Genomic DNA, 22,866 nt, shown 5'->3' with positions numbered 1-22,866 from the left:
TAAGTCATTTGAATATCGAGCGGAAAATGCCATTAAATAATTTACACATCATTGCTTTCCATCGGCTGCTCGGTGTCCTTCATACTTGGCTTGGTCGCATTTTATATTTCATTTTGCCTCGCTTCGTTCTTTCTTGTCCCCTTTCTATGGGAGAGTTTGTATGCTTATGAATATATGTATGTGAATCAGTGTCATCATAGTACAACAAAATAATCCACTTCTTATGCAATTTTTTTGCTTTCATATGCATTTACGCTATTTGGAGTCACTTTGTAGTTGCTTTCCTGTTGTTGCCACACTCCATAACCACACATCTACATATACATATGCTCCCCATGAAAAATATATTGAAGATTACCGCAGTTTTAGATCATCCCAGTCATTCTCTAGAGTAAAAGTTGAAGCCGTAAGGAAGAGTTATATAGTGCAAGTAGTGAAGCCGAACGACCATCAAGCGCGTCGCACGCTTGGTGAATGGACCCAAAACGAGATGGCCACCGATCCCCAATTTCACAAGAAAATTGTATTCAGCCATAAAACTGACTTTTGTCTGAATGGGTACGTTAAAAAACAGAAGTATCGGATTTGGAGTGATGATAATCAAAAAGCCATTGTTGAGACGTCGTTACATCCTCAAAAAGTCACTGTTTGGCTTGCTCAATGGGCAGAGGAAATCATTGTTCCATATTTCTTTAAAAATAAAGTCGGACCTGACTTGAAGGATGTTGATGTGGACGACATTGGGTTTCAACGAAACGGCGCTATATACCATATAGCCCACAGATCAATCCATTGATTGAAGGAAACTTTTGCGAAGCGCATTATCTCTAGCCGTGGGCATGGGGCGTTTCCAAGATCCTGCGATTTAACACCGCTGGACTAACATAATTTTTGTTTCAGGGGTTAAGTGGAGTCACTTGTCTACGCAAATAAACCCGAGATGAGTGACGCCTTGGAGGAGAATATATAATATAATATTTTTTAAAGCATAATGGCAAACTCTTATCTTTATAATAAAGCTTAATTCTTGGCCTGATAAATTGCCCAAAACACTCTTAATCAAGGAGGTCCGGCACTGAGTGCTAGAAGGTATTTTAATGCCTTATCTAGATTTATCTTTGCCGAAGTTTTGTTCAGGTTTTTAGTTGACTTTAATTATGCTATCGCTATCCTTATTCTACAGAGAAAGAGTGTTATTAGCTGCTTGTAAATCGTGTATAATTTTGATAGCGCTTTTATACGCTTTTGCCACCGCCAACATTTTAAATTCTTAGCAAATGAGTTTCGTTGATTAACCTGAATTTCACCAACTTTCAATAATAAAAAATTATGCTAACCTTAACGGGTATTATTTTATTGTATATGCTTTTTTTATTGTTATTTTTTAATGTAAGCGAAGCTCTATTATCCTTTACTTTTATATTCTATATCTACATAGATTATTCTATACAACTCAGTTTATTTTAATGTAACTACATAGAACAATAAACATAGTTTTTGTTGTTGCTAGCAACATATTTCGTTATAGATTATTATGCAAAAACCTCGAGTAAAATATACACTTCTGAGCTGTGCAATATTACACTTGATAAGCGCCCTACAAAAGCGTTGAAAGCATGCGAGTCAGCAACAATGGCGATTGGCCAAGCGAAGAAAGCATAAAAAACAACAGTTGCAGCAGCCACAAGCAATGGGTTGCAGCTACAATGCATTGTTGGCGCACACTACCCACGAACAACCCAACAAGCCAGACCAACAACCTGGAACATGGAGAAGAAGAACGACGGTGCAAGGGAATTGCAAGCAAATATTAGCTACGAAATTGAAATAGCGGAAATGCGTGTGTACACTCAACAAGCTGACCACTTGCACAGCTTGCCAACAACACAACATTGAATACCTTCAAATAATACACACACACCTATACACTTACAAATTCAGACAAAATTGCTTGAGTGTGCATCGTGTTTATTAAAAATATTTTCGGTTTGCGAGAATATGAAAATCTACTCTGGCACTCTTCTATAGCTGCATAAGCCATAGCTTGCAGTGGTCGCGGTGGTCACAGCGTCGGTTGTGGTATCGGTGGCGTATGAGTAACGCGGTTGGTGCTAAAGTTTGCTGCTCATGCTCAGTTGTTTAGTTGCAAGCCACAAGCAGATATTTTAAATACTATTTGTTATATTTTCTCATTCGCAGGTAACTTGGAGTGTTTAAATTAAAAATGCTTACATTGCAATTGAGAAAGTGAGAGAAGTTTGTGTTTATGGAAATTAAAGAATTGCTTTTCAGTAAAGTTTTTTTGGAATACTAAATATTGAAATAAATATGTACAAAGGTTTAGATAATTTATATTATATTGCAATCTGTCGCAACAGACAACGAACGATTACCGTACTCGACTCTCGACCCTACTTAACCAAAGCAAACTCCCAACGCGCAACTTGGGTGACGACGGGTCACAGCTAAATTACAGAATATTGTAAAGCTAGTTAGCTCGGTTGGAAATTTTCTTTCTCACTATCCGTAGGATGGGAACTAGACGGAGCTCTATTGTGTGATTGTAGTTTACTGTTGAATAGTTGGTATTCATGTGAGCTGGACGACAGAAAGTAATATAACTAAATATATGTAGTGAAATGGATGACCACTGGAAAATACCAAATGATTTCGTTTTTTCCCTGATCGCCAAAATGCACTCTCAATCACAAAGTAACGAATAAGGCTCATAGTCTTTGGCTTCTGAACTGACTGACTGGCTTCTGAACCCTAATTATCTTCATTACGCATTTTTGGAGATTCTACCATACATACCTGAGTTGTAGAACAAAGCAACTACTAGAAGTAAACTTTGGATGTGAGTGAAATTCAGAGTTGATTTCGTTGGTTTGAGATTTTCTAATTTTGTTTCCTTTTCCACGTATTCTAGTAGAATGAATGTACTTATTTCGCAAAAATATCCTACAATGTCAAAGAAATATCTGCTTATGGCATTAAGCCAAGAGTTTTTTGGTTTGGTATAAAAAACTCTTGGCTTACGTCTCTGGAAATGTGGTAAAAATAGCTGGTACTCTGTTATCATTAAAGAAGGCTTATCGAAGATATCATTTAGGTTTAATAGTAGAGAATTATCGAAAGATGTTACTATATATTGTACAATAAGTTAATATGCAACGAAGTATTGAGAAATAATGACCAGCAATATAATAGTTTTGACCGCATCGGCAAGTGGATTTAAATATATTGTAAGTAAGCATAACACCACGGCTCATTTGGTAATGTTATCCTCCGAGGATCAATCAGCAACGTATTGTACTCTCCGGTTAACTACCAGAATGATAATCCAGTCAATCGTAAACTGTTTGAGGTTGTGAATGTTTGCTGACATTCTGAGAACACTTCAGTTATATATGTCTATTTCGATCTTTGTACGTTTGCAATAAATTCCATCAAAATTATGGGAATATAACCAAGTCCCTGCTAACCATGCAACATTTTCTTAGTAAAAAGCTTTCATAAAGTCTTCCTTTGCAGCATTTATATGATCCCAGAGTTTCAGAATTGTGATGAAATTCAATAGTTAAAATTATTTAAATTCCATACCCAAACCGATTAAATATTCAGCAATCGAAATATGCTAAGAATCAGCCATTGTCAGTTGCAATCATCTCCCCCCCACCACTGCGTGGCTTTTGCTAATAATTTGAAGTAGAAAATCTCATTACTGTCAAGAAATCAAAATTATACAGCAAAAACAATAAAATCCCACACCACTCACAAACTCTCCACCCTACTTAATTTCCTCTTGGTTTTATGCGCAGTTACTGAATTGATTAGCATATATCCGCTAGCTACTCAGCTCCGCTGAAAACTCAAGTTCGAGCAGTCGTTAAGTTTTGGGCAGAAGCTCAACGCTCAACTCATTACTTGCGGCCACTGCCGCATTATGTTTTTGTTGCCAATGTGCCATCGAAACAACAAAAGCAGCAACCAACTACCAGCGAATGCTAGTCAAGTGCGCGCCAATTCCCCGCACCGCGTAGCATGATAATGTAAGCTGAGTTTATATTGTCGGCATCAGTAAAGTTTCTGTTCCCACTGTCGTGCTTTTCGACGCATTTGCAACAACAAACATGCTGAAAAGGGGTTATAACAGAAATTAGCGAAATGAGTACGCTGCGTTTGTTGTAATAAGACTAACAATAATAATTTCAATTGTGGCGAATAAAGAGTTGTTGAAAAGGCGGGAATGCAGCGCAACATCGCTGGTTGCGTATACGCCATGTGTGTCGTTGCGGCGGTTGTGGATAATTATGTACGCGCTGCGAGTGCTGTGTTGGCAGATGCAAATGCTTTTCGTAATCAGTTGAAGGCAATTCTCATTTCAGAATACATTTCCGATAATTTACGCTACTTTAACATTTAAATGCAGAATAGTTCTGCAATTATTAAAAGAGGTAGAGCTTTCCGTGAAAATTAATTAAGTTCAGTAGAAAATAGCTGGGGCTGACATTGAGTAGTGTCTCTCTTGAAATACAATATTTCTGTAGTATTTTTCCTAACAATGAGAGAACTTTTCCTTAATTTTGAAGTTTCAAAATCTTCAGAAGTTTGTTTCCACTTTGTAAACTACATTTGAAAGAGCAGGCGTTTTTGAGTTAAATTTCTCGGCGTCAAATCGGGCGATGGGTGGGAGACTTGTTCTTAGTTCTTGTTAAAGTTGATTAGTCTAAGTCAAGAATATATGTCTATTTTTGGTTTGTGGCGTGATCTCTCAGTTAGGTCAAAGTATTGATTAAAAAAAATTATATTGAATTAAATGTTTTTGACAGCCCATTCTTAAGTGACTTTTAAATGAAAAGTCTGCCCAAATTAAAATATCTTGAATAAATTTCGTATACAAGTGCCATATCATCCAAAGTGGGTTAGTATTACCTATTTCCATGCTCACAAAGTGCCGTTAAGCAAAAATATATAAAGTGACTTAACTAAGCACTAAATTAAGATATACAACTGTTAATTAATACAAGGGATTACAGTAACAAGGGATTGTGTACTGAAATAAAATAAAAATATGTCGAAATGAGACTATACCATTTCAAAGACCCAGACAAACTAATATGTGGACCACAGTGAATATGGCTAATTTTTTACCGAACATATTGGTCAATATGTGAGTTTTAGCATTGAAATTCTTAGAAAATATTACTGTAATGTCAGCATGCGCTTGTGAAAAAAAGAGTAAAATCGGGTCAATATCTTTCATATCCCCCATATACATAATATAACTATTTTTGAACTTCTGGTTGACTTTGTACCGCATCTATCGGTCAATATGTAAGAAATCATAATGAAATTCAGAAAACTTTCATTTCCGGTACTAATATGACGTAATACGAAAACTGGATTAGATTGGCACAAAACATGCTCGAGTTCCCATATACCTTATACAAGATAAATAATAAAAATTATATAAAAGTTTCAAATTTCCATCTATGACTTATAATACAAGTATACATAAATAAATTTAAGTATAGAATGTTTAATTTTTTCGCACGATTATTTTACAAAAAAATTCTACGAAGAGAAATATTTCTTTATTAAAGAAATCTCATTTCAAATATGCTTTTTTTTTTATAACTACACAAACCGTTGTTTACTGATTTGTGGAGTTTTATACTCTATTCTACGTAGCTAATGTAATTCCCCATAAGTATATATTTTTTTACTATACACCTCAACCAACACCAATGCAAAGCGTATCACAACAAAATGGTCCATTAAATTTCCGCTTGATAAGTTCATTGCCATGCACATTAAATTAATCAAGATTATACAATTTCTTTGAAATAACAGTTTATACATTGAAACTGTCACATTCCATTCCATACCATTCCAGTCAAATGCATTCTATTGCACTCCGTTAAGCATTTGCCAGCTGCCACGCTACCGTAGCGCCAATACAACAAGGCGCTAATGGTAAGAATTCGATTTATCCAGACACGAACAACAACAGAGCAATGGCTTGGCTTGGCCGTGAATACCAATCGGCTAGCAATCGGTGGCGAAACGTTCAATGAGTTGCTCTCAGCACTTGCAATTATACAAATGTACATGTGAAATAGTAAAAAACAAAAAAAAAAAAACTGGCTGGTCAATTGAGCGCTGCTGGCATCCGGCTGAGTTGTCAGCAACCAGAAAACCATAGCGAACAACGAGCATTCGTTTGAATTTCTCACATTTCACTTTATTAACATTTCTTTTGGTTTCGCCAGCATCACGTTATAGCAATGTTATCGAAGGAATTTCAATTTTCTACTACTCAGCTGTCAATATTTGCATTTTGCGTTTCTTCAAAGCCGCTTAATGAATATGCTGCTTTGGATACATATACACATGAGTGTTCTGATAGTAGTTTAATTTTCAAAAACAAGGTGCATTAGAAGCGCAGAAAAACGGAAGAGAGAAAATTGAAAGTTGCAAAATAGCTGTTATCCTTATTAACAATAAATCAATAAATTACCTAATTAATATTTTTAGATTTACTATGCATTACTTGCCTCACTTCTTAAAATTAAATTTGGATTGAATTTTGATTCTTTTATTATTCTTTTTTACAGCAAAATATCTCTTTTGATTTAATAAAAAAGCTTAATACTCACTGCGATGTGCCTTATCCGTGGGGTCTCTGCGTAATACAATTCTACGTTTCGATGAGCAAATCGGTCCCGAGTCAACGTCATGTATGACAATTTTAATAGCTTCACCATCCATTGATGTTTGACGACGTGGCGCCTCGAGATCCTCCAAATTCGGACCGGTGAAAGCCGCTATTGGAGGCGGTATAGTGGTGGGCAGATTGGTGGGCAATGCACCACGTTGCTGCAACGCCGCCAAATCGGGACTAAAATCATATTTTATCGTTAAAATGCATCTCAGGCGGATTTTAAGAGATTATACAATAATATTATTATTTTTCTTTTCGCTTTTCGTTTTTGTTTATTTCATCTTGTAGTTAACGACATATTCTAATGTCCGCAACTTTTAAGACTCTTATAACGAAAATAATATCTTTCTTTAGTTGGATATAATATTTAATAGTTCATAGTTGCAAAGCTTTCTTTTTAAAGAGTCCTACAAGCAGTCATATTTTTAGTGTTTATCGGCTTGTACTTACAGTTGTGATCCACGTCGACGTATGCGTCTATCATCATCCACCGTAAGCACTGGACTGCCCTTGTCCGGACTCGGTGATTCGTCGTTTTGCAGATCCTCAGAAGGATGTGGCACGCGGAACGAGGGTCTCCGCGAACCAGGTAGAGCAATTTGTGGCGACATACCATCGCCGGGTGATCGTTGAAGTTGCGTTGTCGCCGGTGCCGCACTCTGTAGCAGATTTGGCGCAAAGACATCATAAGCAGATTTTCTAGTAAATGAAGCGTACAAGAAGAAAGTGGCATTTAATTCAAATTTGTGGCACATAATTGCTTGCTTAAACTAACCTTCTTGGCATTGCTGGTATACCGAGTCCGGGATCACCGCCCATCATGCCCAGTGCACCAGCAGCCGCCGCTCCCAAACCGCCGGCTGCACCGACCGCTGCCACCGTTGCCATACTCGCACTGTTCATGTCATCGTCATAGCTGTGCTGACGCGCCACACGTGATCCACGTCGTGATGCCATACGCGACAGCGGCGCGCCGAACGGTAGCTGTTGCTCCAAGTCCGATTGCCGTGGCGGGCTCGATGAACGGCTCGGCGCCATGCTGCGTCCACCCTTACGAAAGTCCAAATCACCGCCCGGTGTTTTATTGCCCTTCAACTGCATTTTGCATTTTCAGGTTGTGGGTTGCGTGTGGGTGGGTGTGAATAATACGAGAGTGGTGGTGGTAGTGTGTAGCGATCGCAATTTACAGTTATTTTTGGTTGCGTGATATCACGTGATTATGTGCATTATAAATTAGGTCGGTACGAAAAGTACAAAAAAGGTACAGAAGGTACGGAAAATGAGTTGGTTTTGCACGTCTACACGCCCACTCTTTTAGCACACTCACCCAAACGCAAACACAAACTTAGTTGACAAACATAAACGAACACAACACAATTTTCAACTCAAACAAAGCAAAGCCAACTAAGAAGGCAAACTAAGCATTTATTATTGCAACAACTAAATGTAACAAGACGCAAGCACTACAGCGGCAGACACACACACAGTTGTTGATGTTGTTGGAACATCGCTTACCTTTTCGAGTTCTTTAAGAGAGGCGGGTGATACGTCGGAATGCCGTCGACATTCGGGGCTGCGTGGCGGTGCCAACGCGGTGCCATTTGCCGGTGCCAATGTCTGTGTTGAGCCGAGCTTGGCATCGGAGTGACGTCGTTGCAGCGCTTCCAGCACGGGCACGTCCAACATGGAGTCGGTTGAGTCTTGTGGGATGCACACACGCGAGGCCATCTTTCGTCGGCACACACTGCAGCGCCACATATTCTGAAAGTGCACGGAAAAGTAATAGTATAAGAAGGAGAAAAATGGAAACAGAATTATCTTGTTTAAAGTTTTTCATGATATACTACGGAGCCAAATTAAAAAAAAAATCAGAAATATTCTTTTGGAATAAAATGCACACAAAGTCCTAATGCTTCTGATGCACGATGAATGAGAAATGCCATACCAAGCGGTGCTTAGGCAGACGTACAGCGAGTCTAGTATGTGTAAAAAGGTTTAATGGAGTTTGTATTCAACTTTCAAATTTTTATAAATTGGGTATAGTAAAAAGAAACCAATTAGTTCTCTAATAGATGGCTTTAGTAAGCTGTATATCTCTCGAAAAAAAATCAAAAAACTCTTTTAAACAATTTTGTTATTGCTTGACTCAGCACTTTTGAACACGCGTCAAAGAGAAATTTTTTGACAGTTTTACTGCGATAAAACGGAAAACGTCAGCCGTTATCGATAAAATTGGCAAATCTAATCGTCATGTTACTGTTTCGAATACCCAGGAGCTCAACATGGCATAAGAACCCGTTTGGTACTATTAACATAAGGCTGGCGATAAATTAAGCGCGATGTAAGGGTGCCACACGAGTTAACGCAAAAAACCTCATAAACCGAATTTACATTTGTGAATCGCGGTCTAGCCATGATTGATGGTTAGAAATCATCTACTATGAGCTGCTCTTCTACGGCCAAAGTGCTATCAAAAATTGGTCGGTATAAAGTAAGAAATCGCCCAGAAGTGGCCAGCTTTGGTCAATAGGCGTGGAATCGTGTTTTCTCAGGACAACGCCAGACCACACATATCGATAGTGACTTGCCAAAAGATTTTTGAGCTTGGGATATTCTTATGCATCCATCTAATTGTTTGTATATAACATCAAGTGATTACCAACTGTTCCTGCCTATAGCGAATGATTTGGTGATTATCGAATAATGCTGCTGTCTGAACGCAGTAAACAAAAGAAGGCACTAACTTACGTGTTTTTGGATAACACTTTTAGTTTAGCATATTCTCTGAAGGTAAAATTATTATATTAGAGATAGGAGCTTTTCAATCGCACCCTGCAAGTCATTTGGCGAAATCATCACTAATACATACAAGAAGAACAGTTCACTTTCGAAATTTGTTTGCAATAATTTGTGATGGTTTATTTCACCAATAATAATTAACGGCTTCATCAGAACAGCTTTTATTCCATCGGCTCGAGGACTCACTTATTTCGTTCATATAAAAGTCTCCCAATTGAAGTTACAGGCTTTTTAGGTGAGCCTGCGGCGATCTTATGATAAATAACAAACAAAAATCTTCAACTTTAGCAATATACAAGACTTTTGCAATAGACACAAACGTAATATATATATATAATTGATAAGCGTGACGAGCTGAGTCGAATTAGCCATGTTCGTCTGTCTGTTCGTCCGGTTCAACATGCGCGAACTAGCTACTTAGGTTTTGAGGTATCAATCTGAATTTTGAAAATCGTTTGCTGCCGTTATTAACGTTTTTTCTTGTTTAAGATATTTTCTTAGGAATAAACTCTGCGATGAATATTGTTCCTATCTATGCATGACATACATGTAGAACCTTATATATGTATATCATTAATGAATTGTAATGTGATATTTTAAACTGTGATTTAACGATCTTTGCGAATAAAAATGATGCAGCGCAATTTAAACTTTTTTGAATAATAATATGGTCTAATACTGTTCGATAGTATGATGCTTCGAGATCTTCAAAGTAGGTGTTTGTCATCATTTTGACCTTCTCAATATGTGTGTCTTTTTTGAGCTTAGAAAAAAAAATTATCTGTCGAAATTATTGTGTCACAAGTTCAAGCACTCGCAGCGTTATCTTGGTGGCAAAAAGCGCGTCTTGCAAACTGTCTTCATACGTAAACATTTTCTAATAATTAGATTTACGCATTCCTTTGAACGATTCGAAACCATATTGCCTTGGACTCATCGTTTGATCATGCATGTTCTCTACAAGTAAATGGTGATAATCCTACTGGTATAAGTTCTAGAGTTAACAACTTTTGTAAATTTTCCTACAATTGTACATTCTCTCAACTAACATCGCTTACTTGAACCAACAACCTCGCATCAAATACTTTTTAGGTTGCGCCTTAGTGTTACGCACACTATTTATTTTAAACGTAATTCCCTTAAGTACACTCACGCCAGCAGGAGGGTAATAAATCAGTAAGACCAAAGTACTGAATAAAACAGTCGATGGCGAACACCTTCACAGTTATTCAAATGCCATTAAATGCAGAACGTTATCCTTTAATGCACGGAAGAAGAAAGTAAAAAAATGGAATAATAATAAATGAATTGCGCATGTAAAATGAACTAGCCAGCTATGAGCACACCCACAAACATATTTATACCAACACGCGCTGGATGTAAGGCGGGTGAAGGGCGATGAGGGAAAGTATAACAATGGCTTATAATTTGCTTGCATGAGTGCATTTCCTATTTAGGCGCCTTTAACAAGCAACTGCAGGATGATATGCAATGTGGACGAAGAACGACAAAAGGAATAAATAAAAATAGAACATAAAACGTGCAATAGCGCTGAGTAAGATGAATGGTATACAGAATAGCTGATACTAAATTCATGTTGTTCGTGTGTCATGGCGTATACGTAACCTCACACAGCACAAGGCAGCAAGTGCACTTGTGGCACGCACGCATACCATGCGCAACAGTTGTGTAACTGTACAATGTAAACATTTTGCATTGTACATGGTTGCACTAAGCATATAAAGGGTGTTACAATGCGAATGGGTTGATGCTTAAATGGAGTATAGAAAACTAAGATCTCGCCGAAAAAATATAACTGATGGTGAGAAAGAAATTTCTTTTAAATATATTGCAAATCCAAAAACCAAAAAAAAAAATTAAATATAACTATAGATGTATACAGGGAATGATGGAAAGACTAATCGAAATCTGAATTTTGGTCAAATTTGTAGCTGCCCCAAAAATGTCGTTTTTCGAAATTATTTTCAAAAATATATATCTATGTATATACATCTGAGCGTTTGTCTTTGAAGATAAGGTAAATAATTACCCTTTTCATTATTTTCTCAATGAGACCAGTGAAATATGGATTTGTAACTAAGAAATTAGAAGCATATAAGATTCTTGATTCACACGTAAATGTGGCTGCAGACCAACATAGCGATTAATGACAGCTTTTGCTTTAAGCTTCTTATCGAAAATTTCGTTTTAGATGCCTGATTTGGTCTTCATAGTCCAGCCGATAATTAAGCAGTGTTATTTCTGGTTCTTAACCTGGAGCGCCTAGTATATATAGATCTTTAGGGGTTACAAAAAAACAAATTATTTAGCTGGAGCATGACAAAACGTCAGAACGTTGGTGTCAGTTTTTGCTGTTAGCCTTCATTGGTGATGACAGTATAGTTCGTTTTGTGCACGTGAACCAAGTTGTCATGCAAACGAATATCCTATTCAGATAGCACACTTTTGGCAGTACCTATTCTGCCTGCTACGCACCTATTGCAACACCCTATCTGTATATGTACATATATGTCAAAGTAGTTTCGTATCTCCACCAGCGTTGGCATTGCCAACTGCAAAAAGCTTTGTCGTTTTAATTAAGTTACAGACGGGCGAGACACTGGGCCGAACGGTAGCTGCCGATATTATTGTTATACACTTGGGTCACAGAAAAACATGCGAATATACATGCAGACACACTCACTTTCAGTTGCAAAATTATTTGCTGGTCCCAGCTGAGTGGGTCATAAACATGACAGCGACTCAGCTGTAGATTATCAATATAGAAATCTACTTTTGCACCGTTGTACAGGTCACGCCCTACCATTCCGAGCTGTATGTAAGGCGCGTACAGCTGCAGTAGAAGTTGAGCGAAAATTGTGAAAGTAATTTTTTATAATAACACGACAACACACAACCGACCAACATGAAGACCGACGTATGCAACGTTGCTTCATGCATATATATAAATAATGACAGACACTACAGGTGTCGGCCTTTAGCTTGGCAATCGTAGTATAATAAATGGATTTTGCAGATAACTGTAAGCGCGAACTACACCTGTATACATACATACATATATACTTTGCTGTTAAAGCCGCTCAAGATTAATGTTGAAATCGTGCCATATTTGACATAGTCTACACATACACACATAAAATGTATTTATAAGTGTCCATGTTGGTGGTAATTTTAATATATAAATTGATATGGCTAGGTAAGGCAATTTATGACGCCGCATAAACGTGAAAAATGAACTCTTCTGATTACAATAAACAAAAAACCTTAACTAGCTGTTAACATTGTTCTATAAATATTTTATTACTACTAAGATTTATTGCGGAATATTTAAATTTTCAAAATACTTCAGAGAATCGCATATTATTTGTGTGCAAGAGATTGTGGTGAAAACAAGCGTCTCTATATAGTTATAACTGTGAAATATGCTCAAATCAAAATTGTCAAATTAAAAAGTTCATACAAGGACTTTTTTCCGATCGTTCACTTTATAAGGCTACTACAGTGTCCGACATCGGCGGTTCCAACAAATATGTTAAGCACATTCTTTGGACAAAAAGCACGTGCGCAAAATTTCAGATCGATTTCTCAAAAATTAAGGGAATAGTTCACGCACAGACAGACATACGTACACGGCTAATTCGGCTTCGGCTGACAAGTGGTGAATAATGGATCTACTACGATTTACTTGTATATAATTTTTATGTGAATTATACACATGCTCTACCAATTTTCTGCAGTCCCATTCGTTGATATGTATTCTCACGTTTTTTGCCATTTTATTAATTTATATTTAATTGCCTTAAGTTGTCAGTATTAGCATTACATATTTATTATTGATGTATATTTATTTCCCAGCTATGACATACATACATACATACATATGTAGACACATAAGTTAATATAAGCTAGGGCTTCCACTTACAACAGCACAGTGCCTCACTTAATCTTTAATTAGCTTGTAAAATCGTACAAAATACATATGGACTAGCATTTGTTTTCCTTCAGTGCCATTTGTTGTAGTTGTAATGGACTAACCTAGTTAACCATGACACAGCCGGTGTAGAGCATCTGTCAATTCGTTCCCGAAATTGCTTGGAACATATTTCATCCTTTAGCGGTTTCTAATTGAGAGCATAACTCTGTTGTGGTTTTGGTTGTTTTCGTGATGCTGTTGTTGTGTTTTACTATTATAAATAGGGAATGTTTAATAGTTCGACAAATTAATGTCACTCTGGCTGTGACCACAACTTGCAGTCGGCTTTTGTCGTTTTTATCATTGCAGCATTTGTTGCTGTTCCTCTTGACGTTGACATTTTGATTTGTGTCTTTACTTTGATTAATGTCGAATTATTAGCAGCAAAAATAACATCCCTTCATACATATTTCATTCTCGTTTTATGAATTTGTCGCCTTTTTGAGTAAATGAGTAGTTGTGCGTTTGCTTTGGACTTATTGCTACAGTAACGGTCTCATATTTTTGAGCAGAAGTAGTTAGGTAAAAGCAGCTATCTATATGGTAGCTTGCTAAGTGGTTGCTCACTATGCCTCTCTTTTGGGTCTTACACAGGCATTTACAAAACTATGTCTATTCATATGAGCTTAAGGTTCTGACCATTTTTACGAGCACAACACATTTCGCAGCTGGTTAACTTGATAGACACTTAGGCTTTGCTGCACAGTGAAACCGTTCTTAGGCTCGTTCTAAAAGAAATATTTTATTATCAAAAATCGCTATCTGATAATTATAACTAAAAAAGTTGTGTGAAAAGGCATTAAGGTGAAATTTTCCCTGCCTACTTTGAAAACAGTGTTTCGACACATTTACAGTTTTGGGAACCGATTTCTATGTTAAGCTAATTTTTAAGAGCATTTCCAAATATATGTATTTTTGATCTACATGCAAAAACAAAAGTCTAATGTTTGATTTTCTTAAGGGGATACGACTCCTTAAAATAAATGCTCACCAAACCCTACTATTTCTCTTGACCTTTCAAAAAAGGTAATCTATTGTCCCAACAACTCAGCTGAGCTTTGAAATCGAACTTTAAGCTCACTACTTCCAATAGCCGATTCTCGCCATATTCTCATGCAGAAATTATTTATAGTGAAGTATCTTATATTCTCTGACACATTGCGATTCTACAATATATAAACTTGTGAACGGTTGATTCAATACTGTTTGCATTTCTTATAGATCTTGTACGGAATACGCTTTAGTACCACAACCGCATATTATTAAATATATAGCTTGATTTGTCTCTTGAAGTTTCTTGTGGACTGGTTATTTTAGTTCCGATAATAGATGAAAGTAGTGTGAAGCCAAATTTAAAGGGAATTGAAATCTAGGTGACTATCTGTCCGTCCATCTGTTTGTGTAAGCGATAGCTTGAATAAAAATTGAGATATCTCGGTAAAACTTACTCCATATGTTCCTTGGATTGAAAGTGGTTTAAAAGTGGGCGTGTTTCCGCCCAGCATCAGCGCCATATTGATCTACTTATGAGGTTAGCTTTTTCACTCTATAAACTAACACATTTGTTCATTTTTAAACGCACATTCCATGTCATCGTCCCATTCTACCGTTGATCTCTATATTTTGCGATGAATATGCTGAATATGATGTGTGGCTTGTAATTACACAGAATGAGAGTAATGAGCTCCATTTGCTGCACAATTTCGCCCATCATAATCTTCGGTTTTCCATCATCCTCTTAGCCAGTACTCTTTTCTCACTGCTGACCATTCTCGCCGCTTGTGGCTTTGCAGGTTTTTTTGTGCGTGTATATATCACTTTGTTTGTGCTTTGAATAGATTTGTTTGTTCGACTAATCATCCGTTTAAATGCTTTTGCTGTTTTCGGCAATTTCAGACAAATTTTTTGCTCGCCAAGCTCCGGCAGCTCTTTTCTCTGCATAGGTTCCAATACGCATTCACTGCTTGCTGGCGACTAATATTAATTGTAGGCGGTAACCGAGCACATAAGTTTAGCTTAATGGGAATACCGTTTGTTGTTGCAACATTTAACATAACGCAATATTGGAAATTGCTAATATTTTTCGGGTTTGGTGTGTGTTTTGTGGCAACACATGCTGATTTTCGCATTAAAGGCAATATATCATGATTGAAACATAATATGCAGTAGGAAATGTATAACTGTATGTATGCTATTCTCTGTTATTTGTAATTCTATTTAATTAAATTTTACTGAAATTCTAATAATTGAGTTATTTGATTGCGTAGGCGTGTTTTGTAATAGTTAGGTATATATACTGTTAATACATATATTACTTTATTATACTAAAATGTTTGCTTCGAAATAGATATTGATTACAGTAAAGAAACTATTTTTGCCTACATCTTAAATATCGGTTCAGTATTCATAAGGCTACGCAAACTGAGGAACATCGATTAAAAAGATAATGAAGCAAGACTCGTGGTTAAAAGACTGATGAGCAACTTGTTTGAAGTGATGATGATAAAAGTAGAGTTCAAAATCGGAGTTACTACGGCATAATTATCGGTAACTTCTTTTTTATAAAAAAATATAAATAGTCTCAAATAACTTTTCGATTAAGTTAGGCATTTACGAGATATTTAACGTCCAACATCAATACCTATCAAAGGAAAACAAAAAAAAAAAAAATATACAAAAAAGAGACCATTTTTATAGAGCATAAAATTTCCGTTAACACAGTGAGCTTTGCAATTTAAAAGATGTTTTTCATTGAGTTACAAAGTTCAAAAAAAAAACTTGCTTTAAAATAATCAAACTTCAACCGTTAATACCTTTTAAATAGTTAAATTTACGAAAAAACCGTAAAAGACCTTATGTAGAACATTCAATTTTCTACAAAAACCACAGAATGAAATAGGTGTTAAGTAGTTGAAAGCGAGATATGACTGATATTTTCTGTCTGATAATAAGAAAAAAATGTAAAACCGTTAGTCGGAGAACCTGCCCGTTAAAATTAAGAGTTCATACTTAAAGAGCCTTTCCAAGAGGTGTCTATCAAACAATTTTCCAGCTTACCAAGTTAAAAAACATACTTTTTTGTATATAGGTATATATATGTGTATATCGATATATATTTATACGTTTCATGTATGTTTGTGTTTGTTCAACAAAACAAGAAAAAAAGGGCTTAACACTTTTGAGATACAAATTTTGGTTGTTGGAGATTGTTGTTAAAAATTTGTTGTACAACATTATAGATTCTACAATGAAATTCCGAGTGGTCTACCACAAAGCTTCGGTCAATGAAGAGAAAAGCAACAAAAACTTATGAAATTTGGCAAAAATATTTTAACCACTGCTTTTTGGGAATTTCAATCAGCAATATTGACGATAAGAATTTCGTGGTGAATTTTGTTATTAAATGCTCTTCTTATTTTAAAAGGCAACAGACAGGCATGAGAATAAAGTTGGCAAATATGTTTATTCCCATAATGGCCAAAACACTGTTAATTGCAAAATTGTCTTTTCTCCACTTGTGGATTTTCAAAATTATTATATTCTTTATTTAAAGTGAGAGAGTGGCATTCGTTAAGCCTTCTCGATTTAAAAGAGCCCAGCATAAGCTGGCAATTATGCCAAGGAAGCGTGCTAGAAAATATACAAATATGTATGTTTGCTCCTCACTAGTCAGACCTATGTTTCCCTAGAACAATATTTAATAGAGTCATCAGAAGTTTAGACTATAAGCTGTCATACCTTAAATCTAAATAATTTAGAAATTCCTTTTTTCCTTTATACCGTGAGGTGACATATGAAATCATGTATAAGGATATTGACCATGTACATATAGTATTTTATTGGGTCGTTCACTAAGTAATTTCGTTTTTCTTTTGTGCAATTTAAATACGAGTTCTTTTTCGACGATTTCCATCGACCAATGGCTTTATTTTATTGGCTTCAAGAGACTTTCCAGGACGTGGTGCATCCGCACGAACGACATTTTGATATTTTTCATTTTTCCCACTTTCGATGGGGCGCCAAAAAGATTCGTCCTTAGGACGTTAGGTTATTATAGCTGGATTGGTTGAGAATATATACACGTTAAGGGGTTAATCAGAATGTTCAAAAAATCAATTTGCTTTTTTTTTGCATTTCTGTTAAGTGTAATACTTTGAGAATATTCTTTGAAAATTTCAAGTGATCCGATAATTACTTCTTGAGTTATAACCAAGAGCGCTCGGAAGCAGGTAGCTAGCGGCAGCAGCAAGAAACTTTAAATGCGTTTTTCTCAAAACTATGTTTTTCGAACTGGTGACAACTGTAACTCGAAAACCGCTCAGTAGATTTTAATGAAATTTATACAGCGTTTAGAATACATAATAAACTCGGGCCTCATCGAAGGATCAAAAATTTCAATTTTTTAAGAAAAATTATCTGTTGATTTTTTCCCAAAAATTTAGAAAAAATTTTCCTGAGGCCGATTTTTTTTCATCCGATTAATTTTAGATAAATCTCCAAGGTCTTATTATTGTCATCGCAAGGACCTTTTATTGGAACTGGGTCAACACAGACAGCTATAACTTTTAAAATTAAATTTTTTTTTTTAATTTTCGTGACTTCAAGTCAAAACATTTTATAATAATGCCTTATTACTACCTTTGTAAAATAACATGAGTTTATGGTAAAAAAATAATTACTGTAAATTCTAAGTTTTTCGTGCCTCTGACTACCCCTAACCCCTTAAAACTTGTGATAATGAATAAGATTCATTTAAAATGATAATAAAATTTTACGTGAAATATTAATAACACTTAATCTCCGAAAATTGCATACTCTATATACCTATGTAGTCAGGACAAAGTGAGGTTCGGTGAAGTGATAAAAAGTAAGGGAAACGTAATATCTTATGGATGAAGTAACCTCCGTAATATCCATGTACCAATCCGTACTGGAGTATCTGGTTTTATTATTTCGCCTTTAATAAAATGCAAAATCATTGTTTGCAGTATTGCTTAGAACTAAAGCACGACTTCAAGTGGTTAGAGCGATATATGTGGAGATCAAACGCATCAAAACCCACTGTCATTCACGTTGCATTGCCACTCTATTACTCTCAGTCTTCCATATAATACGCTTAGCACATCTTTTATGCAATTCTAATTCCTCTTAATATTAACTGCCTCTTTGGCAATCGTTTTTCATTACAAGAAATTAAATTTATTATGCCCATTTGCATTGCAATTCAATTGCAATCAGCAACACTTGATGCTCGACCAAACACACCACAAACACCACTTACGAGTGTATACTTTTGCATTGCTTTTGATCTCACCTAAGGCCTTACACGCTCAACCAACCATTTTCACCACATCTCACACTACTCGGCACTCTGCCTTTTCTTTAATCCCTGCACTTACCGCATCCTCACTCTCTTCCAGCTTGCTGTAGCTGGCACAATCTTCGCACACCCGTTGTTGACACTCGAAGCAGGTTTTGTGATAGTCGTCAGGTTTGAAGGATTTCAAACACACGCGGCACGCCCCCGCTCGTCGCCCCGGTTCGTTTTTCGATGAGTTGCTTGCGGTGCTGCCGCCTGTCGTATTGTTGTTATTGTTATTGTTCTGAGTGGCGGCATATGCGTCCTGGGCCTGTTGCTGATACGCTCCAGCGTAGCTGCCGTCTTCGGTGGGCGCCAACGAGGGACGTGGTGACATTTTGTTTACTGCAAGGAAATGAGGAGGCAAAAAGAGAAAGAGAGAAATGATGACAACTTGTTAATTGTACGTGGTGAAATATGTTCAATATACGCGTGTAATTTTATTTTCTTGTTTAAAGTAATTATTCTATTTTGAATTTTTATTATTTCAAAAGGGTCGGATCATTTAATTCGAAAAACTATACTTTTTTATTTTTAACTGAATCTCTTCTAAAAGTATCTAAGAACGAATGTGTAAAATATAAGCATTCGTTTCGAAGTGGTTCAAGAGATATTTCAGATAAAAGACAGCACGTCGACGACGTAACAATCGCTTACCAAAACTTTTAACCACGTTTTCTGAAAGCCATGTTTTTACAATTGGCGTGTATGATTGCGTGAAAACTATCTCCGCTATCAATCTGATTCAACTTATATTTTGTAAAGTACTTAAAACTGTTTTATGTGAACCAAAGATATTGATAATTATTTTGATTTTTTTTTACGTTAAAAATCGGGAGAAACAGTATACAAATTAAAAAAATATTTATATACACTATTACAAATAAGAATCACGGACATTACTTTGCATTCCAATGTCCGGTATCAGCTGCGACACGTTCCACTGAACGCCATTTTTCAACATTTTTGAAGGGCTCAAACATTAAAAAAAAAATGTACTTGTGACACTCGGGGACTGTCGCGGTAAAGCTATTGCAAAGCATTTTTTATCAACTTATGCATTTATAATTATTTATTTATTTCTTATGCAATATTTTCTTTTTCTTTGATATTATACACTTTTTGAGCGTGGTGACCGATAATAATATATATATTAATATATATTATATATATATAATTAATTTTCAAATTCAATTTTTCCGAAAGAAAAGTTGTCAACCGCTCTGATTTTTTATCAGCGAAGTTGTTGTTGAAATCGCCAGTCAAGATAAGTGGAAATTCATTACCATTGATAACACGATTTAAATACCTAATTTTAATTGTATTCAAGTCAAACGAGAAAGTTCCAAAATGTGGGGTAGCTAATTATCAAAATAATAACAATCTTACTATTATTATGACTCCGAATATTAAATAATTTATTTTTAATTAAACCATTTTTCCAAATTTTTATTTTCCATTAAAAAAATTGTATCTTAAATATTATTATGCTTGAATCACCCTGCTGTCTTTTCAATTAATTTATTCCGTTTGAGATATGCGAGACTACGCCTTAGAGTATGCAAGCATGTTAGGTTTATTTCCGTTACCGAATCTCTTGATTCCGTCCCTTCGTTTAAAGTCCACGATAGAAGCTATGCAATAGCTTAAAAAAGGAATAAATATATACTAAAATATATTTTTTGTATGAATTTTCGAAAGTGTTTTTTATTCTAAAAATGAAAATTCAAAAAAGTGTTTTTTACTGGCCTTTAAATTATCCAACCACTTTAGTTGACTCTTGTAGAGGATTCTTTCATCCACAAGAAGATCAGCAGATCGTACATCATACCTTGTAACATCATCAACAAAACAATCATTTACTGAAATCCTAGCCATCTTAATTCATAACTTCGGATGCACCTAAGCATTAACACCTTTCGCAAATACGTTTCCTATAATTAAGGTAGCCAGCGGTCGAAATTCGACCAAAAAACCATTTATTACCATTGCTATGGTGAATGTGAACAAACTCTGAAGAAAGTTGTAAAAAACAATTTACAAAAATAATTAAAAAAATGTTATTATACATTCTCGTCCAAAATCATTTGTTGTGTTTCTGGTTTTGGCATAATTCTGACTTGAATGAACAATCGAATCAAATCGGCCAATCTGAATTTGTTGTCATATGTGGCCACGTGTTCACCTATGCATTGTTCACTTCCTATTTCCCTTACCTTCTTATTTCCCTCCCTTCCCATAACGCACTTGAAACTAATCAAAAAATTTCTAACTCACCAAAATAAAACGCACGACATCACAGCTTATTTCCACTTCAACGTGTTATTTTTACAAACAATACTTGAAATTTAATGTGCGTTAAAAATGAAATTGTAACAGAATTCATTGTTGCGACACGCAAAGTCATGTGAAAAATTTCCGGTTCATATCATAAAAACTGAGGGAATAGCTCATGTATATAAAGACGGATGGGCAGACGGACATAGCTGAATCACTCAGCTCGTCATGCTGATTATTTATATATATACTTTATAGTGTATCCGATGTTTCCTTCTGGGTGTTACAAACTTCGTGGCAAACTTAGTATAACCTGTTTAGTTTGCTAAACTTCATATAGGGCATATGAGAACTGATGACGATGTACCCAGTGGATGTTTAAAAGAGGTTGCTACGGCCAATTTTATAAAGAAAACTCTATAATCGTGCGCTAGATAGGCTTTTTTCTGATCAGAGATCTTAAGAGAATGCGACTATAAAGAGGTAATATATAAAGGTGTGACTGCTATATATACGGGTGATTAATTTGAGGGAAACAAAATAAATATTCATGAATAAATAAAAATATTCTTAAGAAATACAAAATTCGCGATACTTTTTGAACAAACCTCGTATATCGGGTATATGGGATATAGGTCTAGTACCGACCCGATTTTGTTTATTTTTGGCATTGCCAAATAATATTAATAGAATGAAAAAATATGCTCTTTGACTTTAGTTACGGTACCACAAAGATTGATCTATAAATTCGTAAACCTTTAAATTATATTAGATATCTGATGGCTTGACAAGTTATGGTCCTATTCTTGGACGTGAGATAGCATAGTCTTGATTTCAAATCGTAAATAGTCTTGATTTCACATATTATCTCAGTGTTTGATTCAGTGCTAAAAATACTCTTCCACAGCAAGTTTGATTGAAGTAGCTTTAGTATTTTGTGAGATATGCATATTAAACCAATTAGAAGGTGGGGCCATGTCCACTTTTTTTTTAAACGACTGTTTCTCATTCATTCTCCGCTGTCCTGTACTACCACACATTTTCGTATCCTAATTTGTGGCTTAGTTATGACACTATATAGATTTTCGTTTAATATATTATAGTTTTGTGGGCGTGATAATGGCTCGACACCGCACATATGCAATACTAACCTCTCTCATGTGCAAGTCAAGTTTTACTCAAGTTATAGCTTGCACAGACGGACGAACGGGCGGCCATAGAGACAGTCATCTGGATTTCAACTCGTCTCATCAGAGTGATCATTTATATACATATATATAATATATATATCGATTACTTTTAGATATTACAAACAACCGTTGGGTGTATAAAACTGTTATACTCTGCAGCAACATATTGCGAGAGTATAAAAATTTACATGAAATCTATAATTGTTATTAATATTTATTCATGCGTTTGACTTTAGTTGCTTATTTAACGACTCACAATGGATTTACTTCAAACGAGCTGATTTACAAACATACACGTTGTCATATACATACATGTCAACATAGCATATTCATGCCACACAAGTATATCCATTTGCATATGCATACTAGGGTGTCCGTTAGTACTCAAGTTGATTTTTTGTTGCAAATGCCTCCGGAAGTTTCAGATTTGCCATAAAAACAAAGAATCAAGGTAAATAAGTTATTTATTTTTAATTTAAACCATGCCTAAGCCATTTAAATTTTCTCATATATTTTACAT

The 22,866-nt window shown here is 35.7% G+C and overlaps 1 protein-coding gene across 3 annotated transcripts in view; it reads right to left on the bottom strand.

Moving 5' to 3' along the window:
• Fife (regulating synaptic membrane exocytosis protein fife) overlaps window positions 1-22,866 on the bottom strand; it is a 231,038-nt gene that overhangs the window by 56,353 nt on the left and 151,819 nt on the right. For 2 of the 3 annotated variants that reach the window (XM_070111821.1, XM_070111822.1), the window contains 5 exons: window positions 18,920-19,224; window positions 8,243-8,488; window positions 7,503-7,822; window positions 7,178-7,426; window positions 6,663-6,904 (listed from right to left, as the gene is read on the bottom strand). In XM_070111821.1, coding sequence (XP_069967922.1) covers window positions 6,663-6,904; window positions 7,178-7,426; window positions 7,503-7,822; window positions 8,243-8,488; window positions 18,920-19,224 — 1,362 coding nt within the window. The remainder of the gene's footprint in view (window positions 1-6,662; window positions 6,905-7,177; window positions 7,427-7,502; window positions 7,823-8,242; window positions 8,489-18,919; window positions 19,225-22,866) is intronic. The other variant, XM_070111823.1, reaches the window with a different exon arrangement.

Source organism: Bactrocera oleae, chromosome 6 (genome assembly GCF_042242935.1).
Source record: "Bactrocera oleae isolate idBacOlea1 chromosome 6, idBacOlea1, whole genome shotgun sequence".
NCBI classification, from domain to species: Eukaryota; Metazoa; Arthropoda; class Insecta; order Diptera; family Tephritidae; genus Bactrocera; species Bactrocera oleae.
This window is presented reverse-complemented; position numbering and strand designations above follow the sequence as displayed.